Source organism: Lathyrus oleraceus, chromosome 1 (genome assembly GCF_024323335.1).
Source record: "Lathyrus oleraceus cultivar Zhongwan6 chromosome 1, CAAS_Psat_ZW6_1.0, whole genome shotgun sequence".
In the NCBI taxonomy this organism is placed as follows: Eukaryota; Viridiplantae; Streptophyta; class Magnoliopsida; order Fabales; family Fabaceae; genus Lathyrus; species Lathyrus oleraceus.
The window spans coordinates 440,944,461-440,966,611 of record NC_066579.1 but is presented as its reverse complement, the minus strand read 5'-3'; the positions used below and the strand labels follow the sequence as shown (position 1 = coordinate 440,966,611).

Below are 22,151 nucleotides of genomic sequence, written 5' to 3'. Positions count from 1 at the left end.
ATATGAACCTGTTGTTGAGCTTTTATTCCGGGGTCAGGTCATACTTGAACCTGCTCTGAAGAGTTTTTCCAATTTTTGTTCAATACTATTCAGGTCATATATGAACCTGTTGTTGAGCTTTTATTCCGGGGTCAGGTCATACTTGAACCTGCTCTGAAGAGTTTTTCCCATTTTTGTTCAATACTATTCAGGTCATATATGAACCTGTTGTTGAGCTTTTATTCCGGGGTCAGGTCATACTTGAACTTGCTCTGAAGAGTTTTTCCAATTTTTGTTCAATACTATTCAGGTCATATATGAACCTGTTGTTGAGCTTTTATTCTGGTGTCAGGTCATACTTGAACCTGTTCTGAAGTTTTTTCCTTTTGTTCAATACTATTCAGGTCATATATGAACCTGTTGTTGAGCTTTATTCCGGTATCAGGTCATACATGAACCTGTACTGAAGATTTTGTTTCTCTGTTTGTTCAATACTATTCAGGTCATATATGAACCTGTTGTTGAGCTTTATTCCGGTATCAGGTCATACATGAACCTGTACTGAAGATCTTGTTTCTCTGTTTGTTCAATACCATTCAGGTCATATATGAACCTGTTGTTGAGCTTTATTCCGGTGTCAGGTCATATATGAACCTGTTCTGAAGAATTATTCTCCATGATTATTCCCCAGCATTGTCAGGTCATATATGAACCTGTTTGTTGTGTCTGAGCCGGTTGTGCATTTTCTTTCTTATTCAGGTCTGGTAAGTCATATGTGAACTTACTCCCTAAACCTCTTGTACTCTGAATGCTGCTTATCAAATCCCACTTCGATTACTCCCCGATGTGTGTTTGACTCTCCAGCAGGATTTGGTTTTCCCCAGCGAGTTTGTTTCTTACCACTTGTCTGTCTTCCTGTGGACCATTAGCATCCCCCACAAATCTTTGTTTCATTCTGTATCCATCATAAAGCATCATGCTAGGGTTTATCTTATGTCTGATCATATCCCTAGCAAATCAAATAAAAGAGGGTCATTCATTCAGGCACTCATCTCATATCATATCCTGTCATTTGCATTTCAGGATCAAAATTCGGGTCTTCTTAGTATTTAACTATCTCCCACTATGATCATATGAAGAGTGTACTTCTTCATATTCTCATGTTGAAGATACTTAAATAGGGGCAACTGTCACACCCCAATTTTGACCCTGAATCGTTGATTCAATACATTCATCATAGCTATTGCATGTCTACATAGCATACCATGCATTCCATACTGCATAGTGCCTAAAATATCAGTCGAAATAATTTTTTCGGATCTACAGACAAACCGGTTGAATTAATCAACGGATGTGCGTCAAATCAGTGGACGAAAAATTTTAAGATCAAGCTTCTAGACATCAATTTTATTAATCTATGTTTCGCGTAGTTTAATCTGGTATGCTCGATTTATTTTTCAGCTAATTTTTCGGCCACTTTTTTATCAGCTCAAGCTTGTTTAATCGGTCAAAATTTATTTCAAAATTAAAAGAAACGTTGTATTTTTCCAATAAGTTTATTTCGGATTGATCATTTTGGTGCATTCATTTTAATTTTTTGAGCACTTTTGCGCCCGACCTTTATCCATTTTGAGACATTTTATTTTTATCTCTTTGTCAGAATGTTTGATTCAATTAATTAAAATTTTCTACGTCTTTGTTTCAATTTAATATAGTTTTTTATTAGAATAATTTAATTTAATTTTAATTAGTTCTTAAAACTCATTTTGTTTTAAAACTTTGAAAAGAGGGGCATTTTGGTATTTGTGTCAAATTAATAACCCTAGTTTGACACTATAAATACTAAAGATGCTGCTGAATGAGGGGGGAGGGGAACGACATTCAGACCACAAACCAATCAAAGCCAGCGGCGCATCACTCAACTTTCCAACTCAATTCAAATAAAAAACTGAACGGAAAGGTGCTTCTTTCTTTTAACACATCACATAAACGTTATTATTCTTCTCATTTGTTTATATATAAACATCATTACTGTTCTTGGAACAACTTTTATAGTTTTTCATCGTTACATAAAAATTTCCTCAAACTAAACTAATATACTTATTAGTTTATACATACATATTAGTTTATTTCTGTTTTTCTTATATTGTCCATTTCTATATATATATATTTACTTCTTAGTTTTTTATATATTAGTTTAGTTTCAGTTTTGAGTTATATATATTTTGTTTAGTTTCAGTTTAAGTTTATATATTTTTTGTTTTAGTTTTATATATATACATGTATATTAGTTCATTTTCTATTAAATTTTTATAAATAGTTAGACGTTAGTTTATATATATATACAGTTTCAGTTTTAAGTTATGCTACTGGTTTTTATTATTATTATTATTATTTTATTTTTTTTGTTTTATTTATTATATTATGTTCTTATATATTAATTATGTTTAGGTGTATTGTTTGATTGGATACTGGATCCAATTTTGTTTGGTTTGCCCTCCCTCTTATTTTGGATATCCCAAGTCCCTGAATATATTCTTCTCTTTCTTTTGTTTTATTTTAATTTTAATTTTATTTATTTGTATTTTATTTAATTAGTTAATTGTTTAATTAATTATAGTTTAATTGATTAATTACATTTTTAATTGTTAAATAGATTTTTGGGGTTTATTTGTTTGCCTCGATTTCATTGTGTTGCAACCTCGGAGTTAAAATCCAATTTAACTTTCGAAAATCGTTTGAACGCATAAATCATGTTGTCCAGCTTCTTGTAGAGTGATTCTTACATGAATCCACTCTAAATTAGCTTAGAGCTAAATTTAGTTTGCTCTCGATTTCGGTTGGCTTTCGATCCCGTGGCTTACTCTTGGGTTTTCTTACAATGAGCTCTTAAGCAACATCAACTAAACTTTCAATAATTTCAAACCTCGATACTTTAATTGTTTTAATTTAATATTCAAATCGTTTTCTAAATAAAACGTGAAGAAAAAGATTACCTGGATGGAATGTCCAGTCGTAATCCCGAATATTAGGCTCAAGCTGTAAGAGCTTGCAAGCCGTTAATATTCGTCTTCTCTTTAATACTCCAATATTCAAAAATCATTTTCTAATTGAAAGTTGGAAGAAAAAGGTTACCTGGATGGAATGTCCAGTCGTAATCCCGAATATTAGGCTCAAGTTGTAAGAGCTTGCAAGCCATAAATATTCGTCTTCTCTTTAACACTCCGATATTCAAAATCATTTTCTTAATAAAGTCGGAAGAAAAAGATTACCTGGAGGGAATATCCAGTTGTAATCCCGAATATTAGGCTCAAGCTGTAAGAGCTTGCAAGCCATAAATATTCGTCTTCTCTCCAAAACACCTGTAAATATCTCAAACCATCTTCTTAATAAACGTGAAGAAAAAGGTTACCTGGATGGAATGTCCAGTCGTAATCCCGAATATTATGCTCAAGCTGTAAGAGCTTGCAAGCCATAAATATTCGTCTTCCCTCCAAAACATTCATAAATATTCGAATCATTTTCTTAGCAATATTGGAAAGAAACAGACTGCCTGGGTGGAATGTCCAGACGTAGTCCCGAGTATTAGACCCAAGCTGTAAGAGCTTGTAGGTCACAAGTACTCGTCTTTCAAACTTCAAAATACCTAATTCCTACCTTAATACTTTTTCAATAAAGATGGAAATGGAACATGGTGTATACCATGCACTCCTGAGACTAGGATTCGAGATGTATATCTCGCTCATCCAAGTTCTCGCCATCACTCAAAATACACCCAACCAATCAAACTCTTTTTCGCCGTCGTGCGACTAATCAAAAAACCTTTTTCATAAATGAAAGATATATTGTCTTAAGGTGATGCAAAACAATGTTTCGGCCACGATTGCTAAGTAGAGATAAATGACGCTTTTCCGAATGTAGATTTATAAATCCGTTCGATGTGTGGTATGCGTCTACTCCTCATCTGTTTTGGGTAAAATAATGTTTTCGTCGATTAATACAGTATAGCTTTCGCTAAAATCGACCAACAAACAAACATTTTTCTACCCAGAACTACGTAAGCCTTGATTTTTCTATTGAGATACGTAGGAGCAGGATTTATGAATCTTGTCAAGCCCACTAAAAAAAAACTTAGGTTTAGTCCTTCGTTAAAAAAATCCAAAAACATTTCTTCTTTCTTTTGTTCTTTCTTTCCCACCTAATAACTTGAAAAGCCTAATATTTTAACTAACACTAACGCACACAACTGACCTAATGGTTCCCGTTGAGTACAACGGACGTGAGGGGTGCTAATACCTTCCCCTTGCGTAATCGACTCCTGAACCCTGATATTGGTTGCGATGACCATATCTTATCCTTTCTTTTGTCTTGGGTTTTATCGATATTTCCCCTTTCCTTTTTAGGAATAAATAAAGTTCGGTGGCGATTCTGTTCAGTCCATCATTGCGAGCGTGCGATCGTGCTTCGCTTTGAGGTCGTATCCCCATTTTTTTCGAGGTGCGACAATATGGAATTCCAAAGAAATTTGTATCTGGTTTCAAAGAAACAGTGTGTCACTAGGGTGAGCGGTTCAATGATTGAATGTAGATAATGGATCATGAAAGGCATGAATGATGCCCTAATGCGGAAGATTAATAATTAGGATTATGCTCGCCAAGGATTCACATCCTCGTGCATATGTATTATCATCAAGCAATGAGAAAGTTAGAGCATTTGTAGTTCGTGGAACCACGAAAACAAAGAAAGAGATAAGGAAGTGTTTGCCTAGGCAAATAGGACTAATAAGACAAACAACTTCAAGGGTATGATTGAAGTGATGAATAAGATAACTTGCACCAACAGAATGGTAACATGGGAACCCACAAAGGAGAGTGAACTTTGAACCAAAAAGTAAACAGGCGTCTTAGCCAAAAAGAAGGAATTAAGTGTTTGGGTACGAGCTAAACAACTATTGGTTCACAAGGTGGACTGCCGCTATATCATCCTAAAAGGGTATATACGGGGCCCAAAAGAAAGTATTGTTGGGTACAAGGAACAGTATATCACTGGATGGGGAACAAACAGTTTGAGATCAAAGATGAATGGTATCTTGGATCAATGAAGTAATAGACTCTGAACCGAGGAGTAAACGAGCGTCTTAGCCAAAAAAAAATAGGAATTAAATGTTTGAGTACGAGCCAAACAACTCTTAATTCACAAGGTGGACTGCCGTTAAATCATCCTAAAAGGATGTACATGGAGTCCAAGGAAAGGTGATATTGATCTCAAAAAGATGGTATTGATTGATGAATGAAGAATGAAGGATTAATAAATAAGGTAGCTCGCGGAGAATCTGAATTCTCGTGCCTACGTATTCTCACCGTGCAATGAGAAAGTCATAACTTTCGTAGTTCAGCCTATTAGGGATGACAACAATATGATTGATGAGGCAAGAGATATGAATGTAACGGAAGGTGAAGAAGACTTGGAAGTCATTGGATAACCATACTAAAGTCTATGAGTAAAGGTGAATACGATGAGCAACTGGGTCATGCGTCTCATACCCAAAGATATCCAGAATGAGTTTATGGAATTCTCCACTCTCATTCATTCTCTACTACTTAAGGCTCGTGACATATGATTCTCATCATAACTTTCAAGTTGTTGGAAAAGAATCTTTGATGCTCCTTGTGTTGATGTTGCTTGCTGGAGAGAGACTTGACAATCATATGATTCGAATTGTGCTAAAGTCTATAAATATAGGTGAATACAGTGAGCAATTGGGTCATTCGTCCCATACCCAAAGATATTCAGAATGAGGATATGAATTATCCACTCTCATCCCTTCTCTATTACTTAAGGCTCATGTCACACAATTTTAACCTTGATTAAGAAGCTCTAGAAGAACCGTCTTTGATGTGCTTTGTATGATTCATTGCCTGATATGACTAGTATGCCTTGATTGAGAGTCTGACTTGAGGCCTCGAGGTCCACAGCTTAAATAAAAAGTCTTATCAAGTGATCAAGGGTTTTTTGATCACTTGAATAGACTGTGGGATTATACAAGATCAAAGGATTTAGTTAACCAAAATTGATTTTGATAAACTTGAATCGAGGGTTTGAATTAGCTTGAAAATGACTGGTTAACCTAATCTAAGGGTTAAGATTATTCACAAGTTATTTCTAAGGGAGCATGTCATGTTAATCAAAAACTTGATTAAAATATTTAATATTTTAAGTTAAAAATTAGTCTTAAAGGAGTATGCATTTATATGGTTAAAACAACAAAATAAATCCCTAAGGACAAAATGATCATTTCCCTAGGATATCCAATTATGAACATAAATTAAATTCTAATTAACATCTAACTATAGCCTAAAATTTGATTAAGTCTTAAAATTGGTTTTAACCTAATATTTAGAAATCAAACTAAATTCTAAATCAATTAAAATTTAATTAAACCTAATTAATTCTAATTAAAACTAAACTAATTCTAAATTCTAATTAAAACCTAAAAGTCTAATTAAAAATCTAAGCTAATATCTAAAACTCCTAATTAATCATAGAATTTGATTAAACTAAACATGTTGCTCATCAAAAATTAATCATGTTTAAAACCTAATTAAGTTAATTAACATGAATTAATCACAGCTTCATGTTCGAAGGTCTGAGGTCTCAAAGATTCGACAGCGCAAAGATTCGAAGTGTTCCATGAAGCTCAAAATCTTCGATGGTGTCGTTTGCTCTGGTGTCAACCGCACTTAAATAGAGGAAGAAGAAAAACGTCAAAGAAGAGTCGAAAACTCACCCGGTATTGAAATGTTTCTCTTCTTTCCTTCCGCCACGACCTTACTTCACTTCCTCTTCTTCTTGCTATGTATCGTGATTTCTTTTCTGGGTATTTTTGTTTCTTGATGATAGTCGAAGTGTATGGTTGTTCTGTCAGGATTGAAGAGCTCGGTTCGTGGAAGCTCAAGTGCGGCAGAGCCGAACGATGGAAGACAACTCATTCAGAAAGTAAAATGCATCAAAAGTTCTTTTGCAGATTACTTACCGGAATCCAACGCAGTTCCGACATCGTTAACAGCTTCGCAAGTAGCATTCTCTGCTTTACTCCATTCTCTACTTCTTCGTTTATGTTTCTTCTTCCTCTCTAACGTTAATTTGGGTTGCAGAGAATGCTTCAGTTCCCGTATCGATCCCCCAATTACAGAATCGATGCTTCGGTTGCAGAGTTAAATTCAGATTGCAGAGAATGTTGTGAAGGAAATGCAGAGAAATTTGTAGAATTACAGAGTGAAAAAAATGTTGTGTAGCCATTGCTGGGTGAAGGTTTGATCTGTTATATAGAGGAAGGAGAAGTTGCAACTGAATTAGACAAGTCGGGTATTGTTAGGGAAGGTTTAACTCTGTTAAATTTCACAAGATAAGTTTGTTAGTAGTGGAAATCTATTAGAAAATTATGTTATCCTTTCGTTAGTTTGTTAGGTTGGTTTTGATTCAGTTGGAAAATGGTTATAAGTTTGTTACCAAGTTTGTTAGGAGGTTGGAATGTAATGAATTTTTTTTAGTGAAATGTAATTTGAGAGTGAAATATTGATGAAATTCACTTCCTGTTTTTTATGAAATACCCTGCTGTTATGTTGGTTAATCAGTGAAAATTCAGTTTGTTAGTTGATTTAAATAAAGTTGGTTTTCAGTTTGAATTGCAGTAGCAGTGGCATTAACATGTTAATTTTGGAATGTTAATTAATTAGTAAATGTAAAAAACCGTTAATTAGTTTGAATGATTAAAATGGATAGTTAGCATTAGAAGGTCAACCGATGTACAATGTTATGCTAGTAACACTTAACATTTTGAGACCTTGCTGGAAATTCAATGGGATATTCCTACTGTTATGTTTTTAACCGTGTTACCACTGTAATTGAGTTACTTCCAAACTGTATGTTATGGATGAGATTAGTTGGGTTTTTACTACTTTGATCCAATGATTGGTTCTGTCATCAAACCCCTTTTTAGGTGAAATATTATTGAATTCTGATATACACTTATGCATGGTAGGATATCATGTTCTGTTAGCCATTGATGGCAAGTTGTTTTATTGGTTTGTGAAGTAGTCACGATTATTGGTGAATTCTTGGAATGTTTGTATAGCTGATGTTATGTATTGCTAGAAATGTGTGGATAATGAAGTTGGTTATGTTGGCATTGTATTGGTTAGTATGTGAATGTTAGCTATTGGACGTGTTGAAACATGTTTGTAATGTTGCAGGGCTGCTTGGATGGACTCGAAGTTGCTTGCTCAAGTTTGGATCAGTTACACGATTGAAAAGTGACATAGAACTTAGGATTGTCAATGGTTGATTTTCATGTAAATTCTTAAAAAATGACATTGTAAGGTTATGTATGGAAATGGTTATGTATTGGTTTATGCATTGTATTTGGGAAACTTTGAATGGTTTTGGTTTGGAATTGGATTATGAATTAAAATTAGATTATGAATTGAAAATAGTTCATGGAATTTGGTTTCCGTTTCATTTATGGGAAATGTCTTGTATTAATGAATTGCATTAATGAGATAATGGCTAGACTTGGTATGAGGTTTGAAAATGGTAAGGTTGGAAATGGAATGACTTGAAATGTTTGAATGTGGATTTTGAATATGATTTATGAAATTGGATTGGAAATGTATTGAATTAGACATGTTTGGTGGCCTAATTTTGGAATGTGAACTTCTGTAGGTTTTTGCATTTGGCATGGACATTTAAGAATCAAGGCTTAAAGATCAAAAATGGCTTAAGTGCTTTAGGGGAAAAGGGTTGACTTTGGTTAACAGTTGACCAAAGTCAACTGTAGGTTAGAAACTAAGGTTTTATATTATGATGTATATGTAGGGACTTGTGCAAATTATTTGATGGAATGTAATGTAAAATTAATTTTGAATGAATGAAGATTTGGTTTAAATTAAACAATGGTTTATGTTCAAATGCTAAGAAATGATAAATTAACCTTGACTTAATGGACTACAATGCATGGATAAACCACTAATGAATGACCTAAAATGGGTTAAGAATATCAATGGACCAACGACAAACCAAAGACCAAAAGACCAATGCACTAAATGCAAGCATGAATCCAAGAACCAATTGAAACAAACCATGGACTAGGGTTTAGTAGTCAAAGTTCAAAATCAAGCAACAAACAAGACCTCAAACCAAGAAGTAGCCAACACAGACAATTTATCAATGCCATGAACCAGGCTAGGGTTTCCAACCCTTCAAAACAAGTCACAAGATTTGTGAACCTCCTTGACCGAAAACTAGGGTTTGGTGTGAAATGGACACCAAGATACAACCTTCAAGTCCTCAAGATCCTAGTAACTAGGGTTTTTATGAATCCCAGATCAAAAAGTCAACCAAACAAGACACTTGAATACCAAATATCGCTGATTAGGGTTTCAAAAAAAGCACAAAGCTCTATAGGTAATATCTCAAACCACGGGCCCATAATTAGGGTTTAAAAGGTCAAGTCAATTACACAGAAGGTCAAACACAAGATCCCATAGGAGCAAAGTCGAGAATTAGGGTTTCACCCCTTAAGGTGTGCAATACCACAATCTTCAAGCAAATCCCTTGTTTTTATCAACCATAAGCATTGAATCTATGAGGCTTGTTAGGAAGTGTTAATCATGAATGAATGATGCACATGAATGAGGCATGAATGAGTATAGATGAACCTCAAGTCATGGGTCAGATGAAAAGCAAATGGGGAGGGCAAATTTTGGGGTATGACACATGCAAAACTCGAATTAACTTCTCTTTTAAAGACGATAAAGGGATACACAGTCAATCCCTTTAAAAAGATATCCATCTCGAATATGAAAATCTACATAAGGATGCTTTCCGCTGCACTTGGCCCATAAATCCTTGAATTCAACATCACTTTCACACAACTCTTTCAGGAACTCAAAGCCTATTATCTCCTACACTAAGTTAATTAGCAAAGAATCCATCCTACTTAACGCATTTGCTACCTTGTTAAGAGCCCATCACTTATAATGAATAATAAAAGGAAATTTATGCAAAAAAAACTCACTCATTGAGCATGCATCTTCTTTATCACCTTCTAGCTGTTAAGAAACTTCAATGTTTGATGGTCAGTGAACAAAATGAATTCTTTCTGAAACAAATAATGTTTCCACTTACGCAGAGCTCTAAACACTTCATAGAATTCCTGATCATTAGTACTCCATTTCTGATGAGCATCACTTAATTTCTCACTGAAAAAGCCATGGGTTTCTTCTCCTGAGACAACATAACTCCTATTCCCACTCAATTAGCATCACATCCAACTTGGAACACTTTATCAAAATCGTGAAGTGCTAATATTGGGGCAATACATATCTTCTTATTGATTAATGCAAAACTCTGCTCTTGCTCAAACCCCTAGTTGAACTTCCCTTTCTTCAGACATTTAGTAATAGGTGTAATGGTAGTATTTAAATCCCTGATAAACCTCTTATAAAAGATGGCTAGACCGTGAAAGCTATGAACCTCAATCATTGATTTATGTTCAGGACAATCCCTGATAGCACTCATATTATCTTTATTAACTTGAATCCCTTCTTCACAAATAATAAAGCATAGGAAGAGTAATTTATTGGTGCTAATTGTACAGTTTTTCAGATTAATGTATAGTTGGTTCTCCTTCAAAACTTACAACACATATTTCACATGCTCCAGATGCTCTTTCTTGGTCTTACTATAAATCAAAATATCATCAAAATAAACTTGCATCTGCCTCCGAACAACAATATTGTCTCACTAGAAAACATCAATACTCTTCGGCCTGATCGTCATCATCTTAACTTTTTTATTCTCAAGGATTCTCATGATGTAGAAGAATATTTCAATGTCGGTCTTTCAGTCCAAAAACTCATCCACTCTTATCGTTTCGTAGAACAATGGAATATCAATATTCACACAATAGTCATGGTTATACTTCCGGTTTTCGTAATCAACTATCTTTTTGTCGTCAAGTTCTTCTTCTTTCGAACTCGAATTTTCAGCAATAATAACATGATTGTTTCCTCCACATGAAACCCTAATAAGCCATCTCTCTTGTCTCTTCACTGGTTCCCATTGTTTTTGGCATTGTTTACCTTATTTGTTAAATTCGTGATATGTTCATTCAAAGTAGTTAGGGTCATGGTAAAAGTTGTGGTAATTCCCTTAAGGTTTGATCTAGTCATCGATTGATCTCCCATGACTGATCAATCTACGAAAATAAACTGGAGAAAACCTGCTCTAATGTCACCTAACGCAGCCAAAATCATGAAGGATTAGCAAGCGTTAAACCTAGAACAAAAACACAAGTTTGTAAGCGACAAACCTGTCATATAAAACTCTAGAATCCATCAAAAAGAGAAAACTATTTAATATTATTATGATAAAAGATAACCCTGACGACCACACCCAAAAGTGTTTAAATGCAGAAAAGAAACCCTAATGGGTGTTTAATCCAAAACAGAAATAAAATAGAAAATTGCGGAAAACATTAAAATGATGTTTTGGGCCTGAAACAAACTTGTATGGCTTAAAAAGACCCTATGTCATGGCGAGTTCATCATTTGTACTCGGAAGTCAATTACCTATCTGAAAAGGTATAATAATAGTCATTCTGACACCGGACGTAAAACTTACACAAATCTTGTTGAACCTTTCTAACTTACGAGTTCTTCTTTGATAGGCGCAACCAGCCTTCCTAAATCATTCTTGTGGATCATTCGTATTGGCATTACATTCACAAACAAAATGTCTTAGCTTTTGACAATTGAAGCATTGAACATCTCTTCTATCATCTTTTCTTCTTCCTCCTCTTCCTCTATTATAGCCACCTTTTTAATTGCTTGATCGACCACCTTTGTTGCAACTACTTTCACCATTTTGGAATGTTGAACTGTTGGAATTTTAGGAGTTCCTTCCACCATTTTTGTGATAGTTTCCTCTACCGCTTTTCATGGACCACTTTCACTCTATATTCTTGTATTTTCCTACCAAACGTGTTTGCAAAGCAATTTCATCCTTTGTTTTTTCAATAATCCTCTCCTCCATTACCTGCTCATGAGCCTCAAGAGAACTTTGCAATTGTTATTTGCTTATGATTGAAAGATCCTTGGACTCTTCAATAGCAACCACTACGTTATTGAATCTTTACGTCAATGATCTCAAGATTTTATAAACCACATATTGCTCAGTGATTGTCTCTCCATAAGCTTTCACTTGATTCACCAATCTTGTGGTTCTTGTAGTAAATTCACTAATGATTTTCTTCTCTTCCATTTGAATTAATTCCAATTCTCTCTTGTAAGTTTGTAACCTCGCCATATTTTTTTATCATCTCCTGCATAAATTTTCTTCAAGATTTCCCAAGCTTGCTTTGAGGATGTGTAGTCACCAACCTTCTGAAAGTTATCAGTATCAACACATCGATAAATGAGATACAAAGCTTTGAAATCTTTCGTCTTCACTTCCTTGTGTGCAGTCGTTGCACCTTCTACAAGTGGAATAACACCATTCTTGATCACTTCAAAAATATCTTGATAACCAAACAACACCTTCACTTGTTTGAACCACTTGTCATAATTCTTCGCATCGTGAATTAAGAGATCTGCATGGATATGCTCATTGGAGATGGAAAGTATTTTTGCAGTTTAAGTGTTCAATCGAAGAACCAGGCTCTGATACAAAATATTGGGGAAAACCCCAATCACAAGATGAAATGATGAACATTGGAATAATAAAGAGAGTGCGAGAATTAGAGAGTCAGGGTGAAAAATAGTGGTGTGCCTCTCATATTATGCGTTGATCATAAAAAAATGCCCCAACATAAATACTCCATCACGTTGATCCCCAAAGGATTGACGATCCAACAGTGATATCAGAAGTCGTTGGTTCGAGTGAAGGATCGACTTCCTTGTATTGAAAGTCAGGCATGTCCCATTAAAAAAGTGTCAACAGCGGTACAAGTGTATATGGATGAAAGAGATTTCACTTGAGTGAGAGCATTGTGGATAGACTCGCACTTGAGAGAGAGTGTTGAGAAAAACAAATGTCAATTGAAAGTGTTCAGAAACAAAAGTGTGAAGAACTCTCACATTAATTAGAAAAGTGAAGATTGAACATTTTATAGAACCTTAAGATTTTGGATTAATATGTAGTGTGTCTCTCACAAGATGGGTTGATCATAAAAAAATATTTAAATATAAATGTTTTTTCGTGTTTGACTCAAGGAATTGATGACCAATTAGTTTTGTTGTTTCTTTCCTATTTTTTTTAATAATTAATTTGGATTTTTTAATTGATGACCTATTAGTTTTGTTGTTTCTTTCCTATTTTTTAAAATAATTAATTTAGATTTTTTAAGTATAATAAATACACATTGTGATCACTATGAAAGTGTCATGGTGAAAATCAGTTTTAAACGTGGGTATTACTTCTAATATGATATCAATTGCGCCATTGTTGTTTCATTTTCAACCAAGTTGATTTTGTTCACTATGAAAGGAACTTATCAATTAATTATTATTTCTGGCTTATTGCAATCTTGGAAATGCACGGGGGAGGGTGGACCACTTCACAATAGTATTTGTTGTTTACAATTTTTTTTATCCCTTCAAATAATAAGGGTCCGTTTGAATCAGTTTTGCTTTTCACTTTTTAAAATATGTTTTATAAAATTGTTTTGGAAAAGTATTTTTAAGAAGAGAACTATTAAAAAATTTATTTGGTAACATGACTTTTCAAAACTGTTTTAAAAATGAGAAAATAAAAATATTTGTTTGGTAAATTATTTTTAAAAACAGTTTTAAAAATGAGAAAATAAAAAATGATAACTCAAATGAAAACAGAAATCCAGAAATCCAAAATTAAAAATGAAAAACATGTTAAACCTGTTTTTGTTTTTCACTTTTAAAAATAATAAAAATAAAAGAGTTTTTAAAAACAGTTTTCTAAAACATTGTAATCAAACAAATTTTTAATTTTATAATTTTTGAAAACAAAAAAACTGTTTTTAAAAACTAAATCAAACACACCCTAAGTATTCTATTTTTTTCCTTCCTCGTGTTCTGATTTTTTGACTATATGTATTTTTGCATCGATATTAGACAGAGCAATTTGGTCAAATTTTACAAAATTGATAAACAAATTTCAATGCACGTGCTTCATAAAATAGACAACCATTCTTGCAATTATAATATTTCTTTGTTCTAACCTTGATGATTTATTTGTGAAAAAAATTAATTATGATTATGATTGTCACAAACATTCTTACACGGGCAAAAAGTTCCGACCCACTATTTTTATAATAAGCATTAAACGGGTTAAAATTTTAAATTTGCATCCTCAAATATTTTTTTTATAATAAATATAAATACATTAAACACATAATAATGTTGATATAGTGAAAAATATATTTTAAATTTGCATCCTTTTAAAGGGACTAGTTTGATGTTTAATCTATGCTTAATTTTTTCTTTAATTTGTAGAATACAGTCTAGTTTTATATACACAGAAGAGAAGTTGGAAGGACCCATGAGAGACATAATTACCAACAAAGAACGTTAACATTAAACAAAACAAAACAAGACACAACAAAAAAGAAAGAAAAAAATCAAGACATTTATAACATATTTATGATCTTAGTTCACTATCACATTCAATAAATCTTCATTCTTTTCATGTTCCTCTGTCTGGTTACTCTAGTATACAAATACAAAGAAAACCCAATTCAATTTTGCGATGAATCATGATTAGGATTAGGATTAGGATTATTCAAGTTGAGTTTAGAAACAGGAAATTCCATTTTCATGGAAGCTGCAGCAACAGTTTCAGCTGGGAAATTAAGCAAAGCCTTTGAACCTCTCATTTCGAAAGCAGCTCTGTCATAAGCCATAGCAGCTTCTTCAGCCGTTTGAAAAGTTCCAAGCCAGATTCTTGTACCATGACGAGCCGAGTCGCGAATCTCCGCCGCGTATTTCCCCCACGGACGACGCCGAACTCCTCTGTAGTGTTTCTTGGTGATAGCTTTTGTGGGTTCTAAGGCACTCAGAGCTTGATGATGGTGGTTTCTTTGTGGGAGAAATGTGTTGGTTAGAGCATTGGCCTCGTGTAAGACTTGGTATATTACCATGTCTTGTGAATCGTTTTCGTTTAAGGGTAGTTCTGTTTGGGATTGGGATGATAAAACCATGGCTCTGTTTTTCTCTGTTTTGCTCTGTTTTTTTTTTGTTTGAGTTTGTTTCTCTCTTCTTGGGCCTTTGGTGTTGTTATGGTTTTTAAGGAGTGAATAAACTTGAGGAGATTGTGTCGAGTGGTTATAGGATTGCATTATATGTAGCAGTATAACAATTTGGCAAATGTGGGGCAGTAGAATATTATGTGGCTTAGAGGAAAGTTTATGGAACATGAGAAAAGTGGAATTCCTTTTTCCACTATGTTTATTTTGCAATCACTTTTCCTCTTATTTACAATATTGCACTTAATTTGGAAAATGTTTATTTTAGTGTTAATAAGAAAGGTGACATATGTTTAATAGATTTGGGGAGAGGTGTGTTATCTCTTTTCTATTGTATTTTTAAAGCATTAACAGTATCGGGTCTTTTTTTTTAAATCTTGATATTTGTTTCTGCAATCAACTAATTTAAAATGATCAATTTCATCGTCCGTTCGTGGGAACCCTATTTAAAATCAAAACAAAATTTTATATGTATTTGACCTAAGACATGAATTGTTTGTACTTAACAAGATTCAAATTTGAAACCTTAAGATAAATACACTCTCAAGACATAGATCTTCACTACTAAGTCAATTCCAGTGATTAATAATATCATGCTCTTGATATGACTTGACAAAGGAGCGAGAATTAGATCATGTGTTATATTCTATTATAATATGTGAAAGACTCGTATAGCAAAATTTTGTTGAGTTCAAATATGAATTGTTAAGTCTTCCATCAATTTTGAATGAGTAAAATATTGAATATACATACAAGAGTTGAGATATATATCTAATGTTTTAAGATTTTATTTAGAGATGTGGTATAATTCTTTCTTATGATTCTGGGACATTGACTCATTGTTGCTTTCGATAATCTCTAAACTCCGCGACATATTGTTGCTTTCGATGATCTCTAAACTCCGCGACATATTGATCAGTTGTTGTTGCTCCTGACGGTCTCCATACGCCCTCCAACATATATTAATGTATTAAGATATTTTTTGGTATACGGGTATTTTCCTACTAAATACTATAACGAAAAATCTCATTTGAAAATTTAGAAATAAATTAAAATTTTATTAATGACATTATTAATATAACTAAGTTGATTTGAAAAACAATAATCTCTAATTTTGGTTTTAATTATAATAAGTATTTAAAAGAACAACTTCATACTTTAATGTGCGTTTGTTGTGTAAAACAATTTTGAATAGTGAAAGAAATTAAAGATTTATTAAAAGATAATTCTTGATATCAATTTGACGGAAGAGTATTGTGACAAAAACATTTTGGTTAATCGAAGGAACGAAGTCTCACTTCATCTAGCACCATTTGGTCTAACTGGTGGAACAAAGTTTCACTTCTTCTATCACCATTTCTTTTGACAAGAGGAAAAAGATAGAAGAAAGATGGATATGAGAATATCATCTCTTATGAATGGAAGGATCATGAACACTTTAGAAGTGAATGTTAAAAGCTTGTGAAGGATAAATCAAAGAAGAATGGTTTCAAAGGCAACATAAATGTATCATGGAAACATGAGATGATTCTGATGAATCATATGATGAAGATGAGAATCAAGCAAACATGGCTCTCATGGCTAGACTTCCCATGGACAGTGAAGATGGTCAAAATGTTTCATTAGATGATGAAAATGAAGATGAGGTGTGTTTTCACTTATCTTAAGATGAGTAAATTATATATCTAAATAAAAATTTAAGTAAAATTAAAAGAATGTCTAATCAATACAAGAGCTTACAAAATGTTCGTGATATTTCAATTGAACATTAGAACAGCTTGAAAAAAATTGTGAAATTTTAAGAGTTGAAAACAATTTCTTAAAGATGAAAATTTCAAAATCTTCTAAGGAAATTGAGGGTAATTCTTTGAAATCTAAGAATTGTAGTCAAGATTTTTTTTCTTCTACAAATATGGATAGAGTAGTAAGCTTGCTTCTATAATTTATGGAGTTAATAGAAATATATAAAAAAGAAGACATTAATTTTCAAGAAATGAGAAAAGGCTCTTAATTCGATTTTTTTAAATAATCATATTTTTCAAATTAAATACTAAACTAATCATTTTTATAAAAAAATACGAAAAATAATCACATTTTTAAACAGATGCGCCAGTTGATCTGGTGCATCCATTTAGCCCTAAGAGGAAGCGTCAACTCCCTTGGCGTATGCTTCTAAAGTAGTGCATGGAGGCGTCAGGGTTGCTGACGCATGCATGTGTCTTTAGCACATGTGTCCATGCATCTAGCGCATGCATGTGCTTGTGTGTTTGGCACCTCCTCTTAAGGACATTTAAAATTTTAAAAAAAAATTAAGGTGTATGCGTCAGATCCATTGGCGCATACACCAATGCATAGACACATGCGCCAGCAACCCTGGCGCCTCCATGCAAGGCTTTAGAAGCATGCGCCAAGGGAGTTGGCACCTCCACTTAATATTAAATGGATGCGCCAGATCAACTGAAGCATCTGTTTGAAAAAGTGGTTATTTTTCGTTTTTTTTTTAAAATAGTTATTTCAGTATTAAATTTGAAAAATATGATTATTTTAAAAAAAAATCTCATAATTCAAGTGTTTTATGTTTCCAATGTATCAATGGAGATCATGATCACATGACTAACTTTAAAGGACTTGGGAAAGGTTAGATACCTAATAATCAAATAATATATGTTGCCTATTTACTTAGAAACAAGGTTAAGACACGAATCATGGTATTTTTATAATGAATGCTCACATCACATGATAGAAGAAAGGTATAGAAAGTGTTCTGCACGAGAACAAGATGATGATCGGAGGATGTGATATGGATATTCTGTTGCGGAAGACCTTTGGTTCTGATGAGGATCTTTGAATATTCTTATTTCTCGGGGCTTCTTAACGAGGAATCGTCGGACCAAGTAAGCTGAGTTAGCCTACCATGTTCGTCGTGTATTTGTTGTTTTGGCTTTCAGCGGTGTTGCTTGTAACACCTCAACTTTTTCGTTTATTTTATTTTAATTGAGCTAAAATGTTTTTTATGATTTTATTTGAGTGCTCTATTTAATTTATTGGTATCATTAAGGTTGGGTAGAATTTTATTAGAATTATTAGTAATTTTTAATTATTTAAATAAATAGAAATAATGAGAAATTGAGCTTTGGGGAGAAAATTAGAACTTTAATTAAAATTAAAGAAAAATGGTGGAATTAGTGAGAATTGGGGGGAGTTAGTGAATTAATAAAATTGATATAGTTTTATTTAAATAAACAAGAGAATTAGAGTTAGGGTTGCTGTTGTGAGAAATAGTTGTCAACAGAGTCAGAGAGAGCCCTAGCAGTGCAAGAGGAAGGAGAAGAGAGCTTCCATTGTCAAAAAATTTAACATTTGCTACAAATCGAGGCAGGGGGGATTGTTTATACTATAGGTATTAAAGCATGTAGGGTAGATAAGAATCATTATCCTCTTTCCTTTTCCCCTTTTTCCTCTTCCTCCATTGATGAGGAATTTGAGTTGTGTGAGGATTTTGCAAAACCTCTACAATTAGATTGATGTGTTTTCGTTTTGATTATATTATTAGTGCTTAGTTGTTGTTGTTGATATGAATTCCGTATAATTATATGTCATGGTGAAATTGAAAATGTTGTTGTTCATATGCTTATGTTATGTGCTGATGAAAAACATGATGGTTTGATGTGATAGTGTTAATTTGGTGTTTTTATGTGTTAATTATCATGTAATTTGAGTACTATGAATTGTTATGTATTTTGGGGCGGTTGGGACTCAAATAGGCAAAATAGGTGAATTTTGGATATGTTCAATAGAGAGTAAAACGCAGAAAATCGCAGGTAGACATAAAAGGGGATTAACCGCTTTGTTTCATGGGTAACTTGAGTTTCGTAAATCGGTTTGAGGTGTGGTCAGTTGCATTAGAAAGTTAACGCAATAATCTTTCTTTTGAAGTGGGGAAATTAGGTCTTAAGCGCTAAAATAGCAGTAATTATCTATTTTTTTATATCAGAAGCGTAGTCAAAATTTCAATCATGTGTCGGTTGTCTTATTTCACACATAACTTGATTTTCATAAGTCCTTTAAGAGTAAACTTTATATCAGAAGAAAATAGACAAAATTTGCTACATATCTAACTTAATACTAGTTACAAGTCTGGTGAAACATTTTTCCCGGTGTCGGTACCAATTTTCATTATTCGATTAAATTGTACCAATTGGGACCTTAAGTACAAAAATAAAAATTAGTCTAATAATAGACATTCTAACATTTTTGAAACATATTCATTTGCTTGATTCTGACTCCGTTTGATATTTTAAATAATTATTCAAATATGATGTATGACTAGCAGGAAACATGATTTTGGGATTGTTTTGATAAGATTTTATGTGAATTAAATGAGTTGAGTTTTGAGTTATTTGATATGTTTAGAGCTGAGTTTGATATGCTTAGAGTTGTGTTGAATTAAATGAGTTGAGTTTGAGTCATCTGATATATGCAGAGTTGAGTTGAGGAGTAACTAAGTTAATGTTAGAATATGTCTGATGACTCTTAGCCTATGAGTAAAGTTGTTGTTGTTATAGTTAATTGTGAGCTTTGTTGTGTTATGAGTATGCCTTGATGAACGTTTATGGTTGTTTGATATTATTTTGATGGTGTTGATGAGCATTGTTAAGAAATTATATAATTTAATTATTATGATGAGTTATGATGAAATTGTTGAGTTATGCTACGGTGTTTAGTTTAGAGAGGAACCATTGTTGTGGTCTTATATTGGTCATGTTCATGTTGAGTTTTAGGTTCAAAGAGGAACTGATGATGAATGTTGGAGTTGGAGGTTTTGAGACGAGTATTGCATTTTTTTGTTGCATTTATGCATCATGTATATCGTAGATAGGTGACAGACTTCGGTCTAGTGACGAGTTTCAGGTTCAGAGATAAAATGTGTGACGAGTCTAATGGTTTAGAGATGGAACCCCAGGTTCAGAGATGGAACTAGTGATGAGTGGATTAATTAATAGCATACCTCTAATATCCAAAAGCTTTGGTACCACATGCATCGGAGTATAATAGATGAGATACATTGCATACATAACCACATTTGTGATTAATTATTGTTGTGGATGATTTGTATGATTGATGAGTAATGTTATTTGAATTATCCTTGTTGTTTTATGCACTATTATATATTGAATGCATTTCTCGTCCCTATTTGTTTGTATATGTTGTTCTTTATTGTTTGTATGTTCTTCTACGTCATTTATTGTTTTGGGGTTTGTTATAGTTTATGCGTGTCACTCTGATAGTGTAACACTAGGATGAGTTATCTTTATGTTTTATGTTTCTAAGAGTTGTTAAATATTTCTTTTATAAGTTGAAGTGAAGTTGATTTTTATTCATGAGAAAAATGAAAATGACTTGTTATTATTTATTTTCCGTTGCAATAATATGTTAATTTAGAAAGATATTTTATGATGAGAAAATGTGACACCCTTTTGTTGAGTAAATTATCCGCATGTTTTTATAAATTAAGTGTTTGGGGTTTAGGGTGTTACACTAGTCAGAAAGAGGTTTTTCTTCTCGATCACTTTTGTAGAGAGTGAAAGGTTGAAGAAGAAGTTTGGAGACCTTACTCTTGAGAGGGACATGTGTTTAAAGGAGGTTCGAGATGCTTTCGCTTCATTCTGAACTATAGAGGTTGCCTTAGAACCTTTGGGGTATTTTGGTTCCTTGAGTGAAAGGCTAAAGAAGCTAGATTAGGTAGTACTTGATAAGGATGAAACTTTGAAGAATTCTTGAAACCAAACTGAAGAGTTGGAGAAGAATTTGAAGGATTCACAGGACAACCACCGGAGGACTGAGGTAGGCCTTACCAACACGCAGGAGGTAAACTTTTCCCTTTGTAAAGAGTTGTATAAGTCTTTATAGGAAAGTTTATCTATGATCAGGGAGGCTTTTGAAAATGTACTTCAACAATTTAAACATTTTTACTCGACCGACCCCATTTCTAGAACTCATATTTGTCTCACCCAGATGATTGTAGATGGGCAAATGGTCCTTTTGGATAAGTAGTTTACTTTTTTAAGCTGATTAATCAAAACCTGATGTATATAAATCTGGACTCTCATGGCTAGAATTCCCATGGACAGTGAAGATGACCAGAATGTTTCATTAGATGATGAAAATGAAGATGAGGTGTGTTTTCACTTATCTTAAGATAAGTAAATTGTATATCTAAATAAAAACTTAAGTAAAATTAAAAGAATGTCTAATAAATACAAGAGCTTAAAAATGTTCGTGCTATTTCAACTAAACATTAGAACACCTTGAAAAAAATTGTGAAATTTTAAGAGTTGAAAACAATTTCTTAAAAATGAAAATTTCAAAATCTTCTAAGGAAATTGAGTGTAATTCTTTGAAATCTAAAAGTTGTATTCAAGATTTTTTTTTTACTAAAAATATGGATATGGATACAGTAAGCTTCTATGATTTATGGAGTTAATATACATATATAAAAAAAAGACATTAATTTTCAAGAAACGAAAAAAAAACTCATAATTCAAGTGTTTTATGTTTTCAATGTATCAATGGAGATCGTGATCATAGAATTTAACCTTGATGAGAACAGGTAAAGAGAAAAAAAATCTCACATGACTAACTTTAAAGGACCTTGGGAAATTTAGATATTTAATAATTAAATAATCTATGTTGCGCATTTACTTAGCAACAAGGTTTAAACACAGATCATGATATTTTACAATGAATGCTCACGTTACATGATAGAAGAAAGGTACATGAAATGTTCTGCACAAGAACATGATGATGATTAGATTAGATGATATGAATATTTTGTTGTGGAAGATCTTTGATTCCGATGAAGATATTTGAATATTCTTATTTCTTAGGGCTTTTT

The 22,151-nt window shown here is 33.0% G+C and overlaps 1 protein-coding gene and 1 long non-coding RNA gene across 3 annotated transcripts; one reads left to right on the top strand and one right to left on the bottom strand.

Moving 5' to 3' along the window:
• The first annotated feature begins 1,839 nt into the window (after positions 1-1,839).
• On the top strand, positions 1,840-7,664 carry LOC127081323 (uncharacterized). Of its 2 annotated transcripts, none has more exons than XR_007788089.1 (4): positions 1,840-1,939; positions 6,610-6,769; positions 6,905-7,053; positions 7,134-7,664. It is a non-coding gene; the product is annotated as an uncharacterized LOC127081323 (long non-coding RNA). The 2 variants fall into 2 exon arrangements; XR_007788090.1 differs by having other exon boundaries at positions 1,842-1,939; positions 6,624-6,769.
• Positions 7,665-14,566: 6,902 nt separating this feature from the next.
• Positions 14,567-15,545, bottom strand: LOC127081316 (pathogenesis-related genes transcriptional activator PTI5). Its single transcript, XM_051021587.1, has one exon. The coding sequence runs from the start codon at positions 15,425-15,427 to the stop codon at positions 14,750-14,752; it is 678 nt and encodes a 225-aa protein (XP_050877544.1). The 5' UTR covers positions 15,428-15,545; the 3' UTR covers positions 14,567-14,749.
• Positions 15,546-22,151: the final 6,606 nt, after the last annotated feature.

Coding starts and splice junctions, on each gene's coding strand:
- LOC127081316 (XM_051021587.1), bottom strand. CDS start 15,427: ATGTTCCATAAACTTTCCTCTAAGCCACATAATATTCTACTGCCCCAC.